The sequence below is a fragment of the Ascaphus truei genome, unplaced genomic scaffold (assembly GCF_040206685.1).
Source record: "Ascaphus truei isolate aAscTru1 unplaced genomic scaffold, aAscTru1.hap1 HAP1_SCAFFOLD_2008, whole genome shotgun sequence".
NCBI classification, from domain to species: Eukaryota; Metazoa; Chordata; class Amphibia; order Anura; family Ascaphidae; genus Ascaphus; species Ascaphus truei.
In genome coordinates, this window is record NW_027454916.1 from 39,157 (window position 1) to 53,265 (window position 14,109).

Below are 14,109 nucleotides of genomic sequence, written 5' to 3' on the forward strand. Positions count from 1 at the left end.
CAGTTTAAAGCATGCTTCCCTATTCCAAAGCACTGGAGTTTGTTAAGCAGGATAGCATGATCAACAGTATCAAAAGCCTTAGCAAAATCTAGGAATACTGCACCAGTGAGTTGACCACGTTCCATTCCACACTGGATTTCATTGCAAACTTTTAGCTGGGTAGTTACGGTGGAGTGTTTGGGGCGAAAGCCAGATTGGAATTGGCTAGGGAAATTTGTCTTGGTATAGTAATCGCTTGGTTGGGAGTGGACACATTTTCCATGACTTTGGATAGGATTGGGAGAAGGGAGATTGGCCTGTAGATTGAGACCGTGTTTTTGTCCCCACTTTTGAAGATTGGGACAACTCTGGCCGTTTTCCAGGTCTTAGGGATATGGCATGCAGACAGGATAGAGTTGACTATGGAAGCAATTGGTTTGGCAATTGCTGGGGCACCAAGTCTTAGGAACCTAGATTGTAGAAAGTCAGGTCCACATTGGCTGCTTAGTTTTAATTTGAGGAGCGCTTGTGTAATCTCCTCTTCGGATACTGGGCCCAATTGAAAATTGTGGGCAGTGTTGGGAGGGGGTGGGGCTATAGGGGTACTCCCAGGATGAGATTCAGGTTTGTGGTTTGGGTTGTGTTTCGCTAATAAGTTAGTGGCACACCCCACAAAGTAATCATTGAATGCATTTGCAATGTCGGTGGGGTTTGTCAGAGTAATATCCCCCTTAGTGATATTACTTGGCTGTTGATGGTTAAGAGGCTGGAATATGTTGTTGATAACCTTCCAGAAGTTAGTTGGGTTTGATGTATTCTGGAGGAGATTGTCAGAGTAATATTGTGCTTTTGCATGCCTTGTTTGCCTTGTGCACATGTTCCGCCTGCATCTGTAGTGATTGAGATCCTTGGTAGTGCCAGTTACTCTGTGGCTTTTCCTCAAGGTATCCCTGAGCTGGTAGAGTGCAATAAGGTCAGTTGTAACCCATGGAAGGTGGGCCCCGTACCCTTATTCTGCATAGTGGAGCATGGGTATCACAGAGTTTTAAGAACTCGGATTGGAAATAGTCAAGTGCAGAATCGTGGTTGGGAATTAAATCGATTCTGTGCCATGGGCAGTGGGTAAGGTCAGCCAGAAACTGTTGTGGGTTAAAGTTTCTAAATGTTCTAGTGAGGAGAACTTTAGGGTTTGATTGGGGCGGTTTAGTTTTCCTTACACAGTACACTATTGCATGGTCACTGAAAATGTCAGGAAGGATGCCAGTGGATTGGATTCTGCTGGGGTTTGAGGAGAGAATCCAGTCAATGAAGGAATGGTTATGCGATTTCAGGTTTGTCCGTGTGGGTTGGGAAATGAGTTGCGATAGGTTAAGCGATTTGATTTGAATCTGGATTTTGTGGTTTTTAGGGTCAAGCCAATTGAAGTTAAAATCCCCAAGAACTAGCAGCTGACTCTTCTCATTCAGAGAGGAAATGGAGCCAAGAAACTGGATGATATCAGTCAGAGATTGTAGAGGGGCTTTAGGGGGGCGGTAGATGCCAGCAAGCAAGATGGGCTTAGAAAAGGGGAGGCATATTCTGCCAACTAGGATTTCAAAAGAGGGTGGGCTTGGGGGGCAATTTAACAGTGTAAATTGTAAGGTGTCTGCAATATAAAATAGCACCCCTCCTCCTCTCTTTGACCTATCTCTCCTAGAAATGGAGTATCCCTGAATGGCAATATGTGCATCAGGGGTTTTAGGGGTTAGCCATGTTTCTGTAAGAATAATGGCTTTTGGTTTATGCATAAGGCACCATGCTCTTAGTTCATCCAGTTTGGGCAGCAGGCTCCAGATATTTATATGGGCAAGAGATAGCACTTTTTGGAATTTGAAGGGGGTAATCTCAGGGGTATGGGACAGAGTTGAAGTGGGAGGGCCTGGGTTAGATTCAATATCACCTGCTAAAGCAAGTAATAGTATGAGTAGAAATTTGAGTAGTTGTTTGCAAGTTGTACATTTGTGGTGTTTGCCATTAGAGTGAGCGGTGGTTGTTGGTTTTCAGGGATCTCCACTAACATTCAGTAGATAGTGCAAGGCTTTTGAGTAATCCAGGGTATATGGTGATGTTGGGTGTGGGCCAGGAGGGAGGAGTTTGTAGTGGATAGAGAAAGTAATATTTCCATGAGGCCATGAGAAAGAACAAAGTTGAGGTACATACCAGGTTCATTATGCCAGAGGTAGGTAATGTTGTATGGAGCTGGTGTGAGCAAAATGTGTGCAGACTAAACAGCAGGGGTGTGCCTTTTCCTTGTCAGATGTTTTGCTTTATTGCAATGCTAGGGTCTATTCAGGTTTTGCAGTGGACTGAGTGGGTGTGGGTGGTAGTTGTGTGCAGTCAGTGTTTGGAGAGGCTGCCGTAAAATTAGGTGTAAAGGGGTTGGGGGGTTAAACTGTGCAGGCTAACAACCATGGGATCATAGTGTGGTCAGAGTAGCTCACTTTGTTGTGTAGAAGAGTTTGCAGTAGGTCCAGTCCCCTGTCACCTCTAGTCAAACTACTGTATAGTCTAACTATATATTCTCACTTAAGTGATCATTTTTAGATGCATCACTCTTAAGATGCCAATGCAGGGTGGGGGTGCTAGTTTTATACATCTAAAGCAATCACATGACCCTCCCCCTCCCCAATAAATCAGCTTGTTCCAGTTGGTCAATTAGCAGCACACAGTTCAGAAAAAAAAAAAGAAAAAAACCACCTCTTGATATTCCAACATACCAAAAGCCATATGGGCTCAAAGGAAATCCAGGATGTGGAGGTGTCGGGCCATGTGGTTGCAAGGAGGGGCAGAGGAGAAGGCCCCAACAGCCATTTGGGTTCTTTCAGACTCTGCGGAGCCTTCCCTGCAGATAGCCATGCCCCTTTCTCTGACATCATCAGCCAGATGAGCCCTGCTCTGATTGGCTGCTGAGAATGTTCTCACACTTCTGATAGGGGTAGTGTTCTGTGAATGAAACGGAGAAGTTTTATAAACCCCCACGCCCATCACGCCCATCAGATTTGGGAGTTCTCCAAGATTCTAAGCACCAAGTTCCGGTGAGTTAAATTCCAGCTCTGGAGAGGGGGGAGGGGCAGCGTCTGGAACTGCAGGCTGATTTCAGTTCTAGGACATGCAGGCTAAAATCTGCAAGGTGAAAATCCTTAGGTAGACTTACCTGCACCTAGGAGAGTATAGCACTCTGGCCCCTGACTACCTAGGCACAGTCGGACAACACTTTCTCCGTAAACCCTACCTTGAAACTCATACCACAGTAATCTCTGCTTGCTGGCACTTCTGGAAAGGTAAAAACATAAAATATGTTATTGCCGCACATTACAGGTTTTGCATGTACAAACCCTGGGCTCAAGAGCTGACAATCTATAAACCCAACACGGATAAGGGGTAACCAAACGGGCTTAAACCTTTATGTGATAGCCTGGCTACCCCCTACCATCACAAGGGGGTGTTCTTATACCAGGGCTAACTCCCACAGGGAGGGGTACATTGGGGCTGTTCTATAAATGGGGTGTGCCTATAAAGTGTTTGAGGGGTCTGTTTAACGCTTCCTCTCTCGTTCTCTCGTCCTTCAGGCTGTGATCTAGTTGCAATGATGATTCCCTGATTGTCCCCCCAAGCACAGAGTTTGTGCCCTCCCCCCACCCTCTAAATTGCCTGAGGGCAGAAGGACAAGGAAGATATTGTTGCCATGGTGACCTCAAAGAACTCTCCTCCTCCCTCACCTGGTGACTTCTCCCTGCCCCCTCCACCTCTACCATGTGTCTTCTCCCTCCCCCGCCCTCCCCCTGGTGATTTCTCCCTGCATCCCCCCCCCTCTACCTGGAGATTTCTCCCTGCCCCCTCCTCCTTCCCCTCTACCTGGGGGGTTCTCCCTGCCTCCTCCTCCCCCTCTACCTGGGGGGCTCTCCCTGCCCCCTCCTCCCCCTCTACCTGGGGGGCTCTCCCTGCCCCCTCCTCCCCCTCTACCTGGGGGGCTCTCCCTGCCCCCTTCTCCCCCACCTCTACCTGGGGGGCTCTCCCTGCCCCCTTCTCCTCCCCCTCTACCTTGGGGGTGCTCCCTGCCCCCTCCTCCCCCACCTCTACATGGGGGGTTCTCCCTGCCCCCTCCTCCCCCTCTACCTGGCGGGTTCTCCCTGCCCCCCTCCTCCCCCTCTACCTGGGGGGCTCTCCCTGCCCCCTCCTCCTCCCCCTCTACCTGGGGGGTGCTCCCTGCCCCCTCCTCCCCCACCTGTACCTGGGGGGCTCTCCCTGCCCCCTTCTCCTCCCCCTCTACCTTGGGGGTGCTCCCTGCCCCCTCCTCCCCCACCTGTACCTGGGGGGCTCTCCCTGCCCCCTCCTCCCCCGCCTCTACCTGGGGGGTTATTTCATCCCCCTCCTCCAGAGGTGGGGTTCTCCCTGCCCCCTCCTCCCCTTCCACCTAGGGGGTTCTCCCTGCCCCCTACACCCTCTGGGGAGATCTCACCGTCCTCTCTCGCTTCGGCCCCCCTGCACTACGGGGATCAGCGTCGCTCCAAACTGCGCAACTTTAACTGGGATGCGCTGCCTGCGGAACGTGTGTTGGGCGGACGCAACCTGTGGACGTGCGGCCCCCAGGGCACCGGCCTTCAGATCAACCTCTCGCACATAGAGGAGCTGTTCGGGCAGCCGGAGGAAAAGCGCAGGATGAGGGGGAGCCAGAGCCTCAGGACACGCCCGGCGCGGGGGATCACGGAGCCCGTGGTGAGAGGGGGGGGGGGGTTATGCCTCATTGCGCTGGCGGTGAGGGGGGAGAGCATGAGACTGGGAGAAGAGTGCGGAGTGGAGGGGGGCAAAAGAGGTGCAGGTGTGAGAGAAATCACCAGGCACGGATTAATCAATGTGACATAATGGGATACAGGCACAGGGTGAGGAAAGCTAGGAGCAGTCACTGACCCCCCCCCCTCCTCATTCCCTCCCCCCTCCTCATTCCCACCCCCCCTCCTCATTCCCGCCCCCCCCTCCTCATTCCCGCCCCCCCTCCTCATTCCCGCCCCCCCTCCTCATTCCCGCCCCCCCTCCTCATTCCACCCCCCCCCCTCCTCATTACCTAAATTCCCTCCCCCCCACCTCTTTCCCTCCCCCCACCCTCCTCATTCCCTCCCCCCCACTCTCCACATTCCCTCCCCCCACCCTCCTCATTCCCTCCCCCCCACTCTCCACATTACCTCCCCCCACCCTCCTCATTCCCTCCCCCCACCCTCCTCATTCCCTCCCCCCACCCTCCTCATTCCCTCCCCCCACCCTCCTCATTCCCTCCCCCCACCCCCCTCATTCCCTCCCCCCACTCTCCTCATTCCCTCCCCCCCACTCTCCTCATTCCCTCCCTCCCCACTCTCCTCATTCCCCCCACTCTCCTAATTCCCTCCCCCCCACTCTCCTCATTCCCTCCCCCCCACCCTCCTCATTCCCTCCCTCCCCCCCACCCTCCTCATTCCCTCCCTCCCCCCACCCTCCTCATTCCCTCCCTCCCCTCCACCCTCCGCTTTCTCCCTCCCCCTCGCCACCCTCCTCTTTCCCCCTTCCCCTCGCCACCCACCTCTTTCCCCCTTCCCCTCCCTCCCGCCACCCTCCTCTTTCTTTTCACCCCTCTCCCTCCTCTTTCCTTTCACCCCTCTCCCTCCTCTTTCCTTTCACCCCCCCACCCTCCTCTTTCCCTCCCCCCACCCTCCTCTTTCCCTCCCCCCACCCTCCTCTTTCCCAACCCCCACCCTCCTTTTTCCCAACCCCCACCCTCCTTTTTCCCTCCCCCCACCCTCCTTTTTCCCTCCCCCCAACCCTCCTTTTTCCCTCCCCCCCACCCTCCTCTTTCCCTCCCCCCCACCCTCCTCTTTCCCTCCCCCCCACCCTCCTCTTTCCCTCCCCCCCACCCTCCTCTTTCCCTCCCCCCCACCCTCCTCTTTCCCTCCCCCCACCCTCCTCTTTCCCTCCCCCCACCCTCCTCTTTCCTTTCACCCCTCTCCCTCCTCTTTCCTTTCACCTCTCCCTCCTCTTTCCTCCCCGCCACCCTCCTCTTTCCCCCTCCCCACCACCCTCCTCCTCTTTCCCCCTCCCCGCCAACCCCCTCCTCTTTCCCCATCTCCGCCACCCTCCTCCTTTTTCCCCCTCTCCGCCACCCTCCTCCTCTTTCCCCCTCCCCCCACCCTCCTCCTCTTTCCCCCTTCCCCCTCCCCCCCCACCCTCCTCCTCTTTCCCCCTCCCCCCCACTCCTCGTCTTTCCCCCTCCCCCCACCCTTCTCCTCTTTCCACCTCCCCCCCACCCTCCTCCTCTTTCCTCCTCCCCCCCACCCTCCTCCTCTTTCCCCCTCCCCCCACCCTCCTCCTCTTTCCCCCTCCCCCCCACCCTCCTCCTCTTTCCCCCTCCCCCCCACCCTCCTCCTCTTTCCCCCTCCCCGCCACCCTCCTCCTCTTTCCCCCTCCCCGCCACCCTCCTCCTCTTTGCCCCTCCCCGCCACCCTCCTCCTCTTTCCCCCTCCCCGCCACCCTCCTCCTCTTTCCCCCTCCCCGCCACCCTCCTCCTCTATCCCCCTCCCCGCCACCCTCCTCCTCTTTCCCCCTCCCCGCCACCCTCCTCCTCTTTCCCCCTCCCCGCCACCCTCCTCCTCTTTCCCCCTCCCCCCACCCTCCTCCTCTTTCCCCCTCCCCCCACCCTCCTCCTCTTTCCCCCTCCCCCCACCCTCCTCCTCTTTCCCCCTCCCCCCCACCCTCCTCCTCTTTCCCCCTCCCCCCCACCCTCCTCCTCTTTCCCCCTCCCCCCCACCCTCCTCCTCTTTCCCCCTCCCTCCACCCTCCTCCTCTTTCCCCCTCCTCCTCTTTCCCCCTCCCCCTCCTCCTCTTTCCTCCTCCCCCCCACCCTCCTCCTCTTTCCACCTCCCCCCTCCTCCTCTTTCCCCCTCCCCTCACCCTCCTCTTTCCCCCTCCCCCCACCCTCCTATTTCCCCCTCCCCCCACCCTCCCCCTCTTTCCCCCTCCCCCCACCCTCCTCCTCTTTCCCCCTCCCCCCACCCTCCTCCTCTTTCCCCCTCCCCGCCGCCCTCCTCCTCTCTCTCTCTCCCCGCCGCCCTCCACCTCTTTCCCCCTCCCCGCCGCCCTCCTCCTCTTTCCCCCTCCCCGCCGCCCTCCTCCTCTTTCCCCCTCCCCGCCGCCCTCCTCCTCTTTCCCCCTCCCCGCCGCCCCCTCCTCTTTCCCCCTCCCCTCCGCCCTCCTCCTCTTTCCCCCTCCCCGCCGCCCTCCTCCTCTATCCCCCTCCCCGCCGCCCTCCTCCCTCCCCCCGCCCCCTCCTCTTTCCCCCTCCCCACCTTCCTCCTCTTTCCCCCTCCCGCCGCCCCCTCCTCTTTCCCCCTCCCCCCGCCCCCTCCTCTTTCCCCCTCCCCACCTTCCTCCTCTTTCCCCCTCCCCGCCACCCTCCTCCTCTCTCCCCCTCCCCGCCACCCTCCTCCTCTCTTCCCCTCCCCCACGCCGCCCTCCTCCTCTTTCCCCCTCCCCGCCACCCTCCTCCTCTCTCCCACTCCCCCCCGCCACCCTCCTCCTCTTTCCCCCTCCCCTCCGCCCCCCTCCTCTCTCCCTTGCTGTGAGCTGTGGGTACAGTCCTAGCGGTGCAGGACGGGACATATAACACTATCCTGTCTGCATTTAGGTCTCTCTTCTGAATGCCAAGAGATGCATGAACCTGGGGATCTTCCTGAAGCAGTTTAAGAGGTGAGCGCTGCTCCTGCAGTGTGGGGTAACATGCTATTAACTCCCTCCCTACTCTTCCCCAACTTCACTCCCCCCTCCCTCCCCTCTGCCCCCACTCTCCCCCTCCCTCACTCCTCTCCCCCTCCCTCACTCCTCTCCCCCTCCTTCACTTCTCTCCCCCTCCCTCACTCCTCTGCCCCTCCCTCACTCCTCTCCCCAACTCCTCTGCCCCTCCCTCACTCCTCTGCCCCTCCCTCACTCCTCTGCCCCTCCCTCACTCCTCTGCCCCTCCCTCACTCCTCTGCCCCTCCCTCACTCCTCTGCCCCTCCCTTACTCCTCTCCCCCCTCCCTCACTCCTCTCTCTTCCCTCACTCCTCTCCCCCTCATTCCTCTCTCTTCCCTCACTCCTCTCCCCCTCCCTCACTCCTGTCCCCCCCCATTCCTCTCTCTTCCCTCACTCCTCTCCCCCTCATTCCTCTCTCTTCCCTCACTCATCTTCCCCCCATTCCTCTCTCTTCCCTCACTCCTCTCCCCCTCATTCCTCTCTTCCCTCACTCCTCTCCCCCCCATTCGTCTCTCTTCCCTCACTCCTCTCCCCCTCATTCCTCTCTTCCCTCACTCCTCTCCCCCCCATTCCTCTCTCTTCCCTCACTCCTCTCCCCCTCATTCCTCTCTTCTCTCACTCCTCTCCCCCCCATTCCTCTCTTCCCTTACTCCTCTCCCCCCCATTCCTCTCTTCCCTCACTCCTCTCCCCCCCATTCCTCTCTCCTCTTCCCCTCATTCCTCTCTTCCCTCATTCCTCTCCCCCTCATTCCTCTTTCTTCCCTCACTCCTCTCCCCCTCCCTCACTCCTCTGCCCCTCCCTCCTCTCCCCCTCCCTCACTCCTCTCCCCCCATTCCTCTCTCTTCCCTCACTCCTCTCCCCCCCATTCCTCTCTTCCCTCACTCCTCTCCCCCTCATTCCTCTTTCTTCCCTCACTCCTCTGCCCCTCCCTCACTCCTCTGCCCCTCCCTCACTCCTCTGCCCCTCCCTCACTCCTCTGCCCCTCCCTCACTCCTCTGCCCCTCCCTCACTCCTCTGCCCCTCCCTCACTCCTCCCCCCCCATTCCTCTCTCTTCCCTCACTCCTCTCCCCCCCATTCCTCTCTTCCCTCACTCCTCTCCCCCCCCACATTCCTCTCTTCCCTCACTCCTCTCCCCACATTCCTATCTTCCCTCACTCCTCTCCCCACAATTCCTCTCTCCTCTCCCCCTCATTCCTCTCTTCCCTCACTCTTCTCCCCCCCATTCCTTTCTCTTCCCTCACTCCTCTCCCCCTCATTCCTCTCTTCCCTCACTCCTCTCCCCCCCATTCCTCTCTCTTCCCTCACTCCTCTCCCCCTCATTCCTCTCTTCCCTCACTCCTCTCCCCCCCATTCCTCTCTCTTCCCTCACTCCTATCCCCCTCATTCCTCTCTTCCCTCACTCCTCTCCCCGCCCCCACATTCCTCTCTTCCCTCACTCCTCTCCCCACCATTCCTCTCTCTTCCCTCACTCCTCTCCCCCCCATTCCTCTCTTCCCTCACTCCTCACCCCCCCCACATTCCTCTCTTCCCTCACTCCTCTCCCCACCATTCCTCTCTCTTCCCTCACTCCTCTCCCCACCATTCCTCTCTCTTCCCTCACTCCTCTCCCCCCCATTCCTCTCTCTTCCCTCACTCCTCTCCCCCTCATTCCTCTCTTCCCTCACTCCTCTCCCCCCATTCCTCTCTCTTCCCTCACTCCTCTCCCCCTCATTCCTCTCTTCTCTCACTCCTCTCCCCCCCATTCCTCTCTTCCCTTACTCCTCTCCCCCCCATTCCTCTCTTCCCTCACTCCTCTCCCCCCCATTCCTCTCTCCTCTTCCCCTCATTCCTCTCTTCCCTCATTCCTCTCCCCCTCATTCCTCTTTCTTCCCTCACTCCTCTCCCCCTCCCTCACTCCTCTGCCCCTCCCTCACTCCTCTCTTCCCTCACTCCTCACCCCCCCCCACATTCCTCTCTTCCCTCACTCCTCTCCCCACCATTCCTCTCTCTTCCCCCCACCATTCCTCTCTCTTCCCTCACTCCTCTCCCCCCCATTCCCCTCTCTTCCCTCACTCCTCTCCCCCCCATTCCTCTCTTCCCTCACTCCTCACCCCCCCCCACATTCCTCTCTTCCCTCACTCCTCTCCCCACCATTCCTCTCTCTTCCCCCACCATTCCTCTCTCTTCCCTCACTCCTCTCCCCACCATTCCTCCCCCCCTCATTCCTCCCCCCCTCACTCCTCCCCCCCTCACTCCTCGCAGTGCCCTGGGCCCGGCCTACACAACCACACACAGGAATAAAAATGTCAATAATCGATAAAATAAGCTTATATTCATTATTTTTATTGGTCCCTCCAACAAAATCCGTGTTCTGACATTAAATAAAACCTGCGGTACACAGAGCTGGATCACTACACGCGTGTGGCCAACACAACACGGGCCGTCAACTTGAAAAAACAAACATTCCAACATAAAAATGGTGCGGGGTCGGAAACTCGCCCTGCGCACGGTCAGCAAGTGTTGTCCCGAGCCGGTAATTACCTCCCGCGAATCCGGTACGATATTCTGCTTCCATAACATAGCGCGCGATAAGAACGGCACAATGTGCCTCGCGCAGGCAGACACGCCGACTCCCCGCTGCAAGGCGTCCTTTCCCTCCTTCCACGCGTTGCGGAGGTTTGAATGTGAGGCGGGTGATCGGAAAATGAGTGTTAAATTCTGGTCTGTGCATAGATTAGCGCGGGGCCCCTATACTCGTGGAGCCCCTATAATCGTGGGGCCCCTATACTCGTGGGGCCCCTATACTCGTGGGGCCCCTATACTCGTGGGGCCACCGGGCAACTGCCCAGCGTGCCCATGCGTTAAGACTGCACTGCTTACCCCCTCTCTCCCCCCTCACTCCTCTCCTCTCTCTTTCTCCCCCTCTGCCATCCTCTCTCCCCCATGCACTCGCCTCTCTCCCCCATGCACTCGCCTCTCTCCCCCATGCACTCGCCTCTCTCCCCCATGCACTCGCCTCTCTCCCCCATGCACTCGCCTCTCTCCCCCATGCACTCGCCTCTCTCCCCCATGCACTCGCCTCTCTCCCCCATGCACTCGCCTCTCTCCCCCCTCACTCCTCTCTCCCCCATGCACTCGCCTCTCTCCCCCATGCACTCGCCTCTCTCCCCCATGCACTCGCCTCTCTCCCCCATGCACTCGCCTCTCTCCCCCATGCACTCGCCTCTCTCCCCCATGCACTCGCCTCTCTCCCCCATGCACTCGCCTCTCTCCCCCATGCACTCGCCTCTCTCCCCCATGCACTCGCCTCTCCCCCATGCACTCGCCTCTCTCCCCCATGCACTCGCCTCTCTCCCCCATGCACTCGCCTCTCTCCCCCATGCACTCGCCTCTCTCCCCCATGCACTCGCCTCTCTCCCCCATGCACTCGCCTCTCTCCCCCATGCACTCGCCTCTCTCCCCCTATAGGCCAGTACAGATGATGATTGAAGATATCAAACATGGAACTGGATCCAGCTTTGGGGCTGAGAAGTTGGGAGAACTGCAGCGACTTCTCCCGGAGAAAGACGAGGTACAGGAAGGGGTGGGGGTCCCTGTGCCCTGCCCGGGGGTCCCTGTGGCTGTCCCGGGGGTCCCTGTGGCTGTCCCGGGGGTCCCTGTCCCGGGGGTCCCTGTCCCGGGGGTCCCTGTCCCGGGGGTCCCTGTCCCGGGGGTCCCTGTGGCTGTCCTGGGGGTCCCTGTGGCTGTCCCGGGGGTCCCTGTCCCGGGGGTCCCTGTGGCTGTCCCGGGGGTCCCTGTCCCGGGGCTCCCTGTGGCTGTCCCGGGGGTCCCTGTGGCTGTCCCGGGGTCCCTGCCCCGGGGGTCCCGGTGGCTGTCACATTGTACCTTCCCCTGCAGATGAAAAAGCTGAGGGCATTTAAAGGAGAGAGGAGCCGCCTATCTGACCCGGAGCTGTTCCTGGTGCTACTGGTGGAGGTACCAAGGTTAGTATCCCACACCCCTGCTAATTCCCCCCTCCCCTCTACATCTCTTCTCCCCCTCTCCATATCTTCTCCTCCCTCTCCATATCTTCTCCCCCCCCTCTCCATATCTTCTCCCCCCTCTCCATCTCTTAGCCCCCTCTCCATCTCTTAGCCCCCTCTCCATCTCTTAGCCCCCTCTCCATCTCTTAGCCCCCTCTCCATCTCTTAGCCCCCTCTCCATCTCTTAGCCCCCTCTCCATCTCTTCCCCCCCCTCTCCATCTTTTCCCCCCTCTCCATCTCTTCCCCCTTCTCCATCTCTTCCCCCCCCTTCTCCATCTCTTCCCCTCCCCCTCCCTCTCTCCATCTCTTCCCCCTCCCCCTCTCCATCTCTTCCCCCCCTCTCCATCTCTGCCCCCCTTCTCCATCTCTTCCCCCTCCCCCCCCTCTCCATCTCTTCCCCCTCCCCCCCCCTCTCCATCTCTTCCCCCCTTCTCCATCTCTTCCCCCTCCCCCTCTCCATCTCTTCCCCCTCCCCCTCTCCATCTCTTCCCCCTCCCCCTCTCCATCTCTTCCCCCTCCCCCTCTCCATCTCTTCCCCCTCCCCCTCTCCATCTCTTCCACCCTTCTCCATCTCATCTCTTCCCCTCCCCCTCTCCATCTCTTCCCTCTCCATCTCTTCCCCCTCCCCCTCTCCATCTCTTCCCACCTCCTCTCCATCTGTAACCCCCTCCACCCACCCACTCTCTCCTTTTCCATGTCCACCCACCCCACTCTCTCCTTCTGCCACCCACCCTATTCTGGAGCCAAAGGGTTATATGCAGGATATATGTATGGCCAGATAGCTTAACTCGTCCCTCTTTAAAGCACAACAAGTACTTATGTATTTCTTGACTGTATTGGGAAAGCCTCAGACATACAAAGGCACTTGTAGATGTAGTGGTAAGAGAGTGCTTCTCTATGTGGAGTGGTAAGAGAGTGCTTCTCTATGTGGAGTGGTAGAGAGTGCTTCTCTATGTGGAGTGGTAAGAGAGTGCTTCTCTATGTGGAGTGGTAAGAGAGTGCTTCTCTATGTGGAGTGCTTTGTATCAAGGGAAGGTAAAAACGAAATGGCCTTGCCATGGGTAGAAGCATAAGAGGTACTCACTCAGCCTGCTTAGGGAGGAAAAGGAAGCAAGGGGTTCCTGGGAGACAGGAATAGTCTCAGGACCAAACTAACTTGTCAGCAAGGACAGGGGGGGTGGAATAACCCAATCTCAGCTAGGAGAATTGGTAGGTTGCCAGGGCAACCAGCTGCAGGCTGTGTGGAGAAGGAACATGTAACAGTAATGTATCAGTGACACGGGCACTGTGTGTTTCCAGAGCAGGGAAGCCTGCAGCTGAAATGTAAAGAGCTAGCAGACAGAGCTGCAAAGGGGGGAACAGAAATAACCAGTCCTGTTCCAGGACACACCCCACTCTCTCTCCTTCCCCCCCCCACCCTTTCCACTCTCTCTCCTTCCCCCCCCACCCTCTCCACTCTCCTTCCCCCCGCCTCTCCACTCTCTCTCCTTCCCCCCCACCCTCTCCACTCTCTCTCCTTCCCCCCGCCTCTCCACTCTCTCTCCTCCCCCACCCACCCCACTCTCTCTCCTCCCCCCCCACCCTCTCCACTCTCTCTCCTTCCCCCCCACCCTCTCCACTCTCTCTCCTTCCCCCCCACCCTCTCCACTCTCTCTCCTTCCCCCCCACCCTCTCCCCTTCCCCCCCCACCCTCTCCCCTTCCCCCCACCCTCTCCACTCTCTCTCCTTCCCCCCCACCCTCTCCACTCTCTCTCCTTCCCCCCCACCCTCTCCACTCTCTCTCCTTCCCCCCCACCCTCTCCACTCTCTCCCCTTCCCCCCCACCCTCTCCCCTTCCCCCCCACCCTCTCCCCTTCCCCCCACCCTCTCCCCTTCCCCCCCACCCTCTCCCCTTCCCCCCACCCTCTCAACTCTCTCTCCTTCCCCCCCACCCTCTCCACTCTCTCTCCTTCCCCCCCACCCTCTCCCCTTCCCCCCCACCCTCTCCCCTTCCCCCCACCCTCTCCACTCAATCTCCTTCCCCCCCACCCTCTCCATTCTCTCTCCTTCCCACCCCCACCCTCTCCCCTTCCCCCCACCCTCTCCACTCTCTCTCCTTCCCCCCCACCCTCTCCACTCTCTCTCCTTCCCCCCCCACCCTCTCCCCTTCAACCCACCCTCTCCACTCAATCTCCTTCCCCCCCACCCTCTCCCTTCCCCCCCCCACCCTCTCCCCTTCCCCCCACCCTCTCAACTCTCTCTCCTTCCCCCCCACCCTCTCCACTCTCTCTCCTTCCCCCCCACCCTCTCCCCTTCCCCCCCACCCTCTCCCCTTCCCCCCACCCTCTCCACTC

The 14,109-nt window shown here is 58.7% G+C and overlaps 1 protein-coding gene across 1 annotated transcript; it reads left to right on the plus strand.

The window, feature by feature from the left end:
- Window positions 1–4,268: 4,268 nt before the first annotated feature.
- LOC142477150 (FH2 domain-containing protein 1-like) lies at window positions 4,269–11,736 on the plus strand (the record flags this gene model as incomplete). Its single annotated transcript, XM_075582198.1, has 4 exons — window positions 4,269–4,734; window positions 7,667–7,728; window positions 11,222–11,324; window positions 11,651–11,736. Coding segments are annotated over exons 1-4 (308 nt in total), but the record flags the coding sequence as incomplete, so codon positions are not given.
- Between the last annotated feature and the right edge of the window lie 2,373 nt (window positions 11,737–14,109).